General features: G+C 44.3%; 1 protein-coding gene across 11 annotated transcripts in view; it reads left to right on the top strand.

Annotated features, from left to right (window-relative positions):
* EPHA5 (EPH receptor A5) overlaps positions 1-12,265 on the top strand; it is a 212,579-nt gene that overhangs the window by 186,840 nt on the left and 13,474 nt on the right. For all 11 annotated transcript variants that reach the window (XM_055727519.1, XM_055727514.1, XM_055727505.1 and 8 more), the window contains 4 exons: positions 3,339-3,400; positions 4,215-4,424; positions 6,215-6,364; positions 11,066-11,259. In XM_055727519.1, the coding sequence (XP_055583494.1) occupies positions 3,339-3,400; positions 4,215-4,424; positions 6,215-6,364; positions 11,066-11,259 (616 nt within the window). The remainder of the gene's footprint in view (positions 1-3,338; positions 3,401-4,214; positions 4,425-6,214; positions 6,365-11,065; positions 11,260-12,265) is intronic.

Genomic DNA, 12,265 nt, shown 5'->3' with positions numbered 1-12,265 from the left:
AGCCCAGTTCTCCTCCAAATTACTGTATGCACTAAAGATAAGGGCAGGAGGAAGGGACGGCACATCTGAATGTGCCCAACCCAAGCCTCTCCGGATGTTGGTGCTGTGCTGAGGCTGGGGAAAAGTTGCAGAGTTGTCATTACTCTTCCGTTTTAAAGCCTTGGAGGATCTACATTATTTGCATCAAGGATTTTTTTTGTTGAAAACAACTACTCCTTTATTTTGAGACAATATTTTATTTGCATCAAGGGTTTTTTGAAAACAACTACTCCTTTATTTTGAGATAATATTTTAAGTGTTTCAGGAAGTTTTTGCTAGCTGAAGTACAGTCCTGAAGTGTGAATGACTGTCTTCTCTCTTGTCTTCATGACTGGTAGTGTCAGTGCTTAGCTACTACTGTTCAAATGCTGGTGTTTGGGACCACGTGGCTGCTGTTAGTACCATTTGACATTCATCAGTGGCAGTGTCTCCAAAATTAGTTCTTTTTCAGAGCTGCAATAGAGAAGGTACAGAGTTGCTAGCTGTTGTGTTCATATCCTGTAACCTACTCAAAATCAATGCTATTTTGCAATCAACAGCCTTTTCTTGCATTTCCTTGAAATTGCATTTCCTAAAACTTTTAAGAAAAGAAAAAAACAAACCAAGATAGGTTTCTCCCAAAAATTGAATAAATACCAAAATCTCTCGGGATCACCTTGTGTGGCCCTTAATACATAAAAGCTCGCGTTTCTAGCCCTGCAGGGATGTGGGATATTGGGCAGGAAGCGAGTGATGATTATACATCCATAAAAGCTGCTGCTGGCATGGGCTTGAGCCTTTCTGGTTGCCAGGGCCTCAGGGGATGAGTAGGAATTCCACTTTTAGAGAAGGATGCGCCTCCCTAGCAAGTTGCCTTTTATATAAAGTGGCTGTCTGCTCCAAATGCCATGGAAACACTGGGAGCTTTGCTTCTAAATTGAACTTGGGGTGACTGGAGTTTGGGTGCAAGGAGGTACACGCACCCTGAGCTCCTTCATAGCTCAGTAAATGCTTGCTTACTGCACTCAATGTTTTTTTCCATCAGGCATCTGGAGCATCTTCCCAGCTTTTTTCTTTTCTTTTAAATAGACCAAAACAAGCTTTATGAATCCCAAATTGTGCTTCTATCTCAAAGTATTGTTTAACTTATTTTTCCCTTCAGTGTTTCAGTCATTTGCCTAACATAGATTCAGATCTTTAGGGTAAAATGTCTTTGCTGCATCGTGATTTACTTTGGAAGTAAATTAAGTTAAATTGAATTAGGCCATTTTTAATTCTGAATGAGAATATCCACGAAGGGGCTTAATACCATTTAACTAATCTAGTTCAAATGCACACCTTAGTTAATTTGGATTAATCGTCTTCATTGTCCCCATGCAGACAAGCCCTTAGCTATTTCTGCTTTACAAAGGTAATGACAGTGCTGTTTTCATTCACCTACCTTTGGGTGCGCTGACAGTGTGCGCATTGCATTAGTACATTGATATGGATGACATCTACCCACATTTTATGGCCCCGTAATGCCAGTGGGAGGGAGCCCTGCTAACACAGAGAATCAGCCCAGTGCTTTAGAAGGGCTGATGCTTACTTTTAATTTACTTTGTTGAAAGTTGCTCTATTTTTGTCTTTATTTCCATGCTCTTGGATATGGGGCTAATTTATTCCATGGTTACTGTCAACCTGCAGCAGTCAGATAATGAAACATAAGTGCCAGAAATCTTATTTTCTTTTCTCTGATGGCAACCAAAGGTGGGAGTCTGAAGGAGGTCCCCCAGGGTGGTGGCATAACGAGACGCCAGTCTCACTGCAGTGCTGCCTGGAAGTGTCAGAGATAAGGGACCCCATGATACAGTCAGAGGTTTAGTGTTTAAAAGCAAAAAAAATTTATAAACACATCGAGATATACCTGGGATTTTCCTTCCCTGCATAGCCACTGCCATGTTTCTCAACCTATAGCAACATCACCTGAGATCTCTCCTCCCTCCTGCACGCAGCCACATTGTGGCTGTGTCCCTCGAAGATAGGGCCCATTACTTTGTTTGGGACTCAGCAATATTTTTCATGGCCCTGAGGAGTGTTTCTTATATCAAAAGTAATACTTTTTGCAAGCTTCGAGCTCAGACAGGAGCTGAGATGCTGACTTAGAAGAGTTGAAGCAGCGCAGGTCCCTCATGCTGCAAAGACAGTATCTGCACAACAATGAGTGTTTTGTTTGACAAGTTCACAATTACCTTTATTATGTAGATAATTAAGCAGTAAATTAGGCAAATAGTTAAGGTAACAGGAAAGTGGGAAGATTAAGATCCATTTAAATGGTAGAACAAGCGCCGATTTTCAGGAGCATTTACCTTCATGCACATGTTATGACACACAGCAGCTCTCGTTGATCATTTCTATGAAAGACATTTATAATGCACTTTACAAATAATTGACAGCCCTTCTTTTGTCTGTGCTTCATGATAGCTAACAGAAATTGATTTAAATAAAAAATAATTTACATGTTCTTCTAAGATTTCATTGAATTTACAAGGACTGGAGCACACCATATTAATTATTGCTGTGTCATTGTGGCAGGCTAGCGAGAAATTAGTTATAAAAACTGAGCAAAAACTATATATAATTACCATTAAAATGACTCGGGCATGAAAATTAATCAAATGGATTTGGAGAGGCATTATTATTCCTGTCAACAACAGGAGACCAGGTCTTTTGTTAAGAACTTTTGGTTTGATTTCCACTCACACTCATTCCATACTTAACTTGCTTTTGCTGTGCAGCATAAATATTCCTTTTCTTACTTCCAGATGTGTTTATGAGGGTAGTCACATGGGATTATTTGAATTACAAGGGATGTAATCCCTTCCTTTTGTGGTCTTGGTTTTGGTGGTTACCAAGCTCAGGTAGACACTTCAGATCATCCTGGTTGCTCCTGTTGGGCTCCCATTGCTACTTCAGGGTGTTGAAGCCATAGAGAAGAGTTAAAAGAGGACACTGTGTTCAATTTGGCCTCTGCAAGCTTTCAGCTTGTTCACGGAGATGAGGAGAAGGTTGTGCATAGGTTACAACCTCTTTCTCAAACATCTATCCGCTCTAGGGCTTGGTACACCACCCATTATATGGAGTTACTTTTTTGTCCCCCTCCACTTTGATTCCCCTGTTTCTGCATATATTCTGGCAAAAAGTATTGTCATCCTGCTGGGACAGCAGTGTAGATTTACTGTTGCTTGGCTGTATATTCACATTCAGATGCATTATGAAAAGACTGTTTTATTGTTCATGTTTTTTAAATTGCTAACAAACTTGTGCACTTTTTTTCCCAGGCAAACCTGTAATGATAGTCACCGAATACATGGAGAACGGTTCTCTGGATACATTTTTAAAGGTAATGCTTAGATCCTTTTTCCAGGGGTACCTTGTTTAACGTTTGGGTTCTTTGCAGATGGTTAATAGTGATGAAAGTGTTTGCTGGGTGCTGGTCCAGCTGTTGATGCTGTCTGGAGGCAAAAGTAGCTCAGATCTGTTTAATCTATCTTTATACAGCATCATGAAGGACCTGGTTGGTGCATTAATACAAACAGTTAATGAATTGGAGGGTACTATGTTTATTTTAGAAAGCAGTCTGCTGCATGGAAATTTTTAAGTTCTTCTGAGACATTTGATGTGTTTCAAGAGCACATCCACACTGCATCATGGCAAACCCCAGACTTGTCAGGGTTTTTCCGTGAAACATAAGAGGCAGAGAAGGAAGGACAGGGGAAGTAGTTAGAAATGTTATGTAGCAACAAGGGGAAGAGCCCTCACCCCCAAATATTCACATGTGGACCCCTGGAGGTAGGATTTCCATGCAGCTTGATGCCATTCAGTTGGCTAACTCTGAGACAGTCCACCCCAGTGCCTTTACACACATACCTACATGTGTTCACTGCCAGTCGCAGTCTCTTTATCAGTCACCAGTGGAAATAGCTTGCTCCTTGATCTCCAGTTAAAAGAACAACATTTCCTTAGTTTTGTCTCTAGAGATCCTAATCCAAACAGTGAAACCTTGAAAAGCTTTGTGGTCAGAGCATGAGAGTAATGAATTATTAATTTTCCTGGGTTTCTTCCCTGGAGACTTGCCTTTGCATTTTTATTCATGCGCACACAGTGCTGAGGGTGCAGGGATTCTCAACTGATCAAATGGCTCCTTCCTTTTGCAGAAGAACGATGGACAGTTCACGGTCATTCAGCTGGTTGGGATGCTGCGAGGCATCGCATCAGGAATGAAGTACCTGTCTGACATGGGTTACGTACACAGAGATCTGGCTGCCAGGAACATCCTAATCAACAGCAACTTAGTCTGCAAGGTGTCAGACTTTGGCCTCTCCAGAGTCCTAGAAGATGACCCTGAAGCGGCGTACACAACCAGGGTGAGTTACGAGGATACCAAACTGTTGGAGCTCAAGAGAGCTTTGCTCTCTAGCAGAGAGGTTTTTACAAACCCAGAGCCTCTAAACTGTGCATGAGGGTTTGGCCAGATGTTTCAAGTTTATCAGATTAATTTTGCAAACGCCTGTAAATTTTTAGTGGGAATGGCCACATAAGGCAGAACTTAACTAGTAACTTTTAAGTTCATGTTGGGCACATGAGTCAAATACCAGACTCTGCAAAGCTACTGCACTCCTAGCTCTGTTCTGTCCTCTGGTCAATACCAAAGGGAGGAAAGAGCAAGAGCAAGTACTTTTCTTAGGCACCCAGGCAGAGATGTAAGCTATGGTCTTCTGGACGTTTTGACTCTTTTAAAACATTGGTAAGCTTGGAATGCCCATGGCAAATGATGCATATTGCCCTCAACGTTACCTTGTAACCTTCCCCCAACCTGAGAAAGAGCTGCTCCAGCCTCAGTGCTCTGTTCCATCCTTGTTCCATCCTTTCAGGCCATCAGCCCGCCCGTCCCAGTGCAAGGCCACCTGGCCCCAGCGCTGTGGAGAGGGGGTGGACAGGACCCAACCTCAGCAGCACAGGCTTGGAGGGAGCCTCCTGTATTCATAGCAATGATTGGCACACCTGGATGTGTCCTATTAGTGTGTTTTTCCAAGGGTATTGTTTTACGGGTGGTGGGAGCTCTCTGGGTCATGTTTCCAGTTCCTGTGGCGATCTGGGAAAGGCCTTTCAGCTTTTGGCAGTCACGGCCCTGCAACAGGACTCAGTGCACGGCTGGACCAGAGCCTCCCTGCGGGCTAGAGGGCTTGTGGCCAGCCCTGCTGCGGCGGCAGTGTGCTGCCATGTGCTAATTGGCACTGCTGAGAATCTGGCCCTTCAAGGCATGCAGTGATAAGCCTGTGAATAAATAATTATTGGAAGAAGGGACTTTTTAGAATTTGCTTTGAAAACGTGTTCCAAATTCTGCCTTTTTCCAATAACAAACACTGTTAGGGGGCATTCAGGGAGACCTTCCAATATTTAGCTCAATGCTGAGAGGAAGGGACTTCACAGTAAAATACATTCTGATATAAATCAAGGGAGACAACTCTTTAAACCCAATGAGAAAAGTATTCCTTAATCCAAGCTCCCCTTTCCCTCCCCTCTTCCTTCTCAGAGCTGGTCTGAAGTTAGATTTCTAAAATGGTAGAAAGGGGAAAAGGAAACAGCAAAGCACATTTGACAGCTGTGGCATCATTTTCAGTCCCACAGCAGAGGCCAAGCAGGCTGGTCGTTGCACACACAGACTTCTGTGCCTGTTATGCAGATCTCCCTGCAGGATCTGGGACCACATTAAAAAAAAAAAAAGAAAAAGAGGGCATTACTTCCACAGCAATTTGCATGAAACCCTCATTAGATCAAAGTCTTCCTCAGTTGCAGAGCTGTCTGTTCCTCCCCCGCTCGCTCTCAGAAATGGAGGAACCGTATTCCCCTACCAACCCGTGCAACATAATTGAGATGTTGATCCTATACATGTCCCAGCATTCAAACAGCATTCAAACAGCAAACCTTCAGGACAGCCAATTAGCAGGCAGCCTACAAATGCTTATGGGCTGAGATAATGTGGAAAGGGGCCCCATGCTGTCAAACAGATTTACTTTAAAATTCGATGTCTCTTTCCAGAGAGAAAATAACATCCCTCAGTGCTCTAAGAAGGTCTGTTTTGTCCTCTTTTGCATGTTCTCTGCCCTCTGCAATCTGGTTTTGGGGGATTTTTTTCCTTTTCTTTTCCTTCTAGGGAGGGAAGATCCCCATCCGATGGACAGCACCTGAAGCGATTGCCTTCCGCAAATTCACATCAGCCAGTGATGTCTGGAGCTATGGCATCGTGATGTGGGAAGTGATGTCCTACGGCGAGAGGCCTTACTGGGAAATGACAAACCAAGATGTAAGCGTTTGCAGGAGGTGCTGCGCGTTGGGACTTTGAGGGCTCAGTGTTCATTCTGCAATCAGAGAGGCAGGATGGGGACAAGAGGAGGATAACTGCTGTAAAAACGGCTTTGCTCCCCCATGCCAGACAAAAATGATCCTCCTGTTTGATGCTCTTTTTTGCAGCAGCAGCAGCCCAGAACAGACTGTGCACAGAGAGAAATGTGTCTGCACAGAGGCAAGCCTGCTTCCCCCAGCAGACCACTGGAGCTTCACTAATGCTGTTAGAGCTGTAGCCTGTCCCTTCTCTGCTTAATGACAAAGGTCTGCCAGGGGATATATGCTGATAAACTGGCAGCATTTCAATTGTGTGTTCAAACCCCTGCTGCCACGTAAAGCAGAAACTCAAGAGAGTCATGGTAAGAGCTTTGTTTCCCTGCACAAAAGCTGGGTGATTTGATCTAGTGATGGCAGTCTAGAGAGCTGCATCTCAGTTGCCTTTGCACTGCTGATCTCAAGAGCGTAGTTTTGCTCCTGTTGTGAGCATCATGTAAGTCTGTGCTAATGTAAGCTCTCGTGGTTTGTTTGTACAGCACCTTTCAAGTTGGGTTCCCTTGCTTCTGGGCCCCAGTGCCCCCTTGAGCCTCTGACCTCAAGGCCACCCTCTGAAGCATCTCCAAACAAGGAGATGCTTGGGGACACTCTTCCTCCTGACTGCAGCTCTGATCTTAGCCTGTGTAAGGATCTCTTGATCCTATTGTGGGGCTACCTCCTACTCTGAGCTCACCATAAACATCTGTCCTTGTCTAAGGCTAAAAAAAATTAAGCCTGGGGTTGCTGGATTTTCTAGGCCCCTCCTTCCTCTTCACATCTCTAAGAACCATGATGTGCGGAGGTCTCTGAGGATGCCAGCTAATGCATGAGGTCGGGGTCAGCATGAGGCATGCAGGACCCCCAGCGCAGCTCTGTGATGGGAGGGAAACCGCACCACTCTGTGTCTGGCAGAGTCATTCCTTATCCCTCCCACTTCATCTCTGCAGCCCTGCCACCTGCAGAGATGCTGCTGCCGGCTGGGCAAAGCAAGCAGGTCCTTTCTCCACCATGGATTTCCTCTGGTCACACCACCTGATGTTTCATCCATTTTTTCTTTTTTGAGAAGCATCCCTGTCCCCATGGCTTTCTGCTGTTTTGCTGGCAGAAGAGGCTCTGGCTGAGCATTGTTTCCCTTGTGTTTTGTCTGTGGGCCTTTGCCATCAGTGGGTGTTGCTACCTGTCACACTGAGCTGCTGTCTCATCTTGCTTCAAGTCCAGGTGTGGAAATGCGTGGTACCTTTGAGACGGTCACACTGTGCTTCTTGCCAGGGGGACGAGTGCATTGTTTGGCATGAACACCCCACCGCTTCTGCGTTGCTGAGGCTGTCACTTTTGCAGGGAGTTTGGTAAAGCAGCATGTATCTACGCAGGGATTTGTCTCAATCAAATACGAAGACTTTCTTCCATAGCCTGTGTAGAAAATGCAGCAATTGAGGGTCAAGCTTTTTTGGTCACGCTGAGAACTGTAACTGTCTTTAATGCTGATGCATTGGCATAGCCCAGATGTTGTTCAGTAAATGCCAGGCTAAGATTCAGGCTGGTGCCAGTGAAATAACACTCCATGGCCAGGAGAGTCCCTTGTCTGGATCATAATGTTATGAACATCCACACTTTGCAGAACCGTTCTGAAAAGCCCAAATGCTTGTATGCATTGTGGGGAACAGAGTGAATTTCACACTTGCCTGAGAAGAAGCAGATGGGGGACTGGTTTCTTTAGCAGCAGAAAGCAGAGGACTGGTGAGATGTTCATGAGCATCAGTTCCTGCTCAGGCTTTGCTTGGGTTACCTCTCTGCCTATGTGCAGTTGGCAAGTGCCTGGATGGTGGTGGCCTAGGAAACTTCATTCAGTGCTGTGGCATGTTTCTCATGTGATTTATGCCTTCTGTCTTTGTCTTTTGAAGGCTTCCTCTTCTTCTTTCCTCCTTTGCTTGTGTTGGCAGAAGAATCAGTGGTGTTAGGTACAGCACTGGCTTTTATGCAGAGGACCAGGGGGCTCTGCTTACATGAATTTTGGACTCCATTGAACAAGAGCTGCTTGTTGCATGGCGTGTAATTAAAGCACATCATTCACAGGCACAGTCGGTGATGAGCAAAATGTTTCTCACCATGTTACAGCCAGATTGTGTTAAGGAGGTAGTGCCATAGGGCAGGCAGCATTGTAACTGCAAAAGCTACAAACCACATTTTAAAGTAGTGCTGATTTCTGGGCAGCCTTCTAAAAATACGCTTTGACTCAACCACAAGATAAGGCTTTGGTGCAGGAATTGTTGAGAGGAATTTTGTGGCCTGTGTTACACAGGTTGCTAAGCTAAATGGTCACAGTGGCTGCTTTTTAGCCTTCAGACTGGTGATTTTATGAAAACTAAAAATGTTAGAGCTAAAAATGTTGGTTTGGTTTACTGGAATAGACTATCTTAAATCATCCTTTCCCAAACATCCAGTTCAGTTAACCCGATCCATACATGAGTTGTGTTTGTCCGGAAAAGGAACAGGGACAAAAATGCCTCCTTATAGGTGCAAGTTTTAACTCTTCAAGTCTTACAAAGCAGTACGCACCAATGAATGGAACAGCAAATGTGCCATTTTCTTACTTTCTAAATACTGTGGTTGCTACAAGTACTCTGTCTTCATTGTTTCATCCTTTTGCTCCTCTTACAGCCAGACCCCTAAGGCACCTTCAGATGCAAGAGTGTATTTCAGCGTCCTAGCTCCTCGCAGTATTCTGATACCATTTACATTGTATCGCCAGAACGAATGACATCCTGTAAATTGAGTTAACGCTATTGATTGTGATGTTACTGCCGGGAATATCAAACATGCATAACCCCATTGCAGATGTAGTTCAGATATTCTGAGCTGTTGCCAGATGGTCTGCTCCCCGTCTTGCTACTATTTTCTTTCTGCTACAGCTGGAGGATGATCCCTTGTTGTTATAAATACAGACATGGACACAGCAAATAACGTTCTTGTGGCTGTGCCACACTGAGGCTTTTTTAATAGGGCAGCTGCAAATTTGTTAGCAGGGATCAGCTGAAAAGCATGATGTGTAGAACGGACAGCACAGATAGCATAGAGCGTAGCGGGGTGGGGCTGTTTTTTGATGCTGTGAGCAAAAGCCAGGCCCCAGAAGAGATTTATTCGCAAGCACGGGTTGGGTGGAGAGTGGTGCAACTGCTGCACTGACAGATGAAATCTTAGATGGACAGAAAAGGACTGCAGATCTTGTGGGCCACATCTTCAGACATGCTGGCTACCACTGGAGAGGATTACAAATCCTTGCCCAACTTCTTTTCTACTGTGTACATCCTTAGGGAGTTTGAGATTCCCGCTACTGCTGCCCAGCCAGTCTGGCTCATTCCTGGGACTCTTCCACTTGGCAAAAAGCCCTGTGGTGGAGGATGATTTGAAAGCGATCCATGCGGTCCTGGATTTCACAGCCTTCTGAAATGCAATGCCAGCCTGACATGACTGTTCCTGTACTGCTCATATAGGGACTAAAGATCAAGAAAATAACTTCCATGCTAACCACAGACTTTTCTTTTTAAATACAGGATGTTTTCAAATTGTGAGACAGTGCCTAAATGAATGACATCTGAGGTAGTCGTTGGAATCCAACAGTGGGGTCCTGTGGTTTTCCACACAGCAAAGAGCTGCTTCCAGCTCCTTTTGGTCAAGGAGTCTTGGTAGTAGAGGGTGTGAAGATGGGCTGCTGAGATTCTCTTGGCTTGGTCACAGGCCCTTGTGGCTTGAAACACAAGCTCATTCTCCTGAAAATTGTAATGGTTCAAAATGGGAACTGCTGGCCTTGGAGCCCTGCTGTACACTTATCCTAAACCTGGGAAAACAAGTTACTTCAGTTCTGCCCTCATTTATTAATTTCTGCTTTTCGAGAGGGCAGGCAGCGCATGTACATACCACTTGTTTTAGATACAGAATCATAGATGGTTAGTATTTTAAATCAGTGCAACAACCCTCTCCTGGTTTTAATTTACATACTCTTGGGGTGACATTTTAAATTCCTGGCAAAAATGTGGCCACACTAAGAAACGACTAGACCCAGACAGCACTGAATGATATATGAGATGGTTGTTCTGCTTCTGCCTTGAATCCATCCATCAATTAGCATTCAAAGTCTCTTTTGAAATACAGTCAGACTTTTATTACTGTAATACAAATTTGTGGTCTAGCACATGCCTTTTCATTTAAAAAGAAGCCAACGTCTGAATAAACAAAATCACTGTGCTCCAAGAAGATGCCAGAAAGCCTGGTAGGATGCTTTTTGTGGACTTAAGATAGGCTCCGGGAGTTTCTTCGTATATAATGTACGGACCTTGGCTGAGCTTTGAACAAATGCGGCCTGACAGTGTGGCCCCCTGGTTGTAGCACTGCCTTGGCTTTCTAGATTCGTTTTGCAGTGACCAAAAATTAAGTTCTTCAACCCATCCTGTAGAAGATCTGAAAGATAGTGGCATTTACTGGGTTTGCCTCTGGGTGTGCAGAGTTAGGGGGCAGTGGGATTTTTTGTAAGTATATTGCTGGTCCCAAAGTTCTCTAAGTTAATTTGCATTTGGGAAAAAGGTGAAAGGAAAAAAAGCAACCCATCAGCCTCATGTTTTGTCTCCCATAGGTGATCAAAGCTGTGGAGGAAGGCTACCGCCTGCCAAGTCCCATGGACTGCCCTGCTGCTCTCTACCAGTTAATGCTCGACTGTTGGCAGAAGGACCGCAACAGCAGGCCCAAGTTTGACGAAATTGTCAGCATGTTGGACAAGCTCATCCGTAACCCAAGCAGCTTGAAGACGTTGGTTAATGCATCGAGCAGGTACAAACTGAGGCCAAAGCCATGTCTCAAAGCAAGATCCTTGTCTGAATAACCCACCTCTGGGTTGAATTACCACTTACTGTTTATCCCACACTTGTTCATGGGTGGATGTTTCTCCAGCTTCATTATATCCAGGGGAGTTTTCCCAAATCAGCTTTTTCTGTTAAAGCTGGCCGGTATGTGAGCAATTCAGTTACTCTGTAAATGTAGTTCTGCTGCCACAAAGAAAATTATTGTGCCTGCCTTTCAGAAATGGGAGTTTCAGTGGTATTTATAGATCTATGATAAAGCTACCTGTGCTTTACCCCAAGGTTAGAGAGGGCAGGACTTAAGTGCATGAAGCAGGTAGTAAATGCTGCTCTAAATACCTGCTTGTTGACTTTATCTTGGTAATACAAATGAAGAGCATCTCTTGGGGAATCTCTTAGGATGTGCAAAGCTCACGGTGTCCAAGAGAACCCTCCCACAGTTGTTCCCATGTTTGCTAGCCACCACCACCAGTTCTGACAGTCTTGGTAATCGCGAGAGGATCTCTGTGGTTCCCAAAGAGCTGTACACAAAACATTTGCTAAAACAACATTAAGTGAATCGAGCAGCTGGTGTGCAATTAAGCATGAATCTGAATAGCTGCATGGCTACAAGTAAGGTAAATATGGTCAAGAAATAAAGCTGCACTTAGGGAAAAAGAGATTAATATTTTTTAGTGCATTTTAGTACTGGGATCTCCAATATACTGGAGTATTGGAGACAATTTTTCTTTTTTAGCTATAAGCACACAAGTATTACTTCTGAGCCATCTGTGTTGCTAATCACTCAGTCCCTTGCAAGGTCGTGAAGGAGTGATGAATATAAATCATTCACTGATGGCAGTGGAGCTTCCCTGATTAACACGGGAAGAGGCCCTTCAGAAAAGCTTATTCTCAGAGGAAAAAAAAAAAAAAAAAAGACACGTCATTTTCCTTGGCCAGGAATGAGAGGGATGTAAGATGAGGTTAGACTGGTGGTG

Source organism: Falco cherrug, chromosome 1 (genome assembly GCF_023634085.1).
Source record: "Falco cherrug isolate bFalChe1 chromosome 1, bFalChe1.pri, whole genome shotgun sequence".
NCBI classification, from domain to species: domain Eukaryota; kingdom Metazoa; phylum Chordata; class Aves; order Falconiformes; family Falconidae; genus Falco; species Falco cherrug.
Note: the sequence above shows the minus strand (reverse complement) of the source record. Positions and strands in the feature narration are given on the sequence as shown.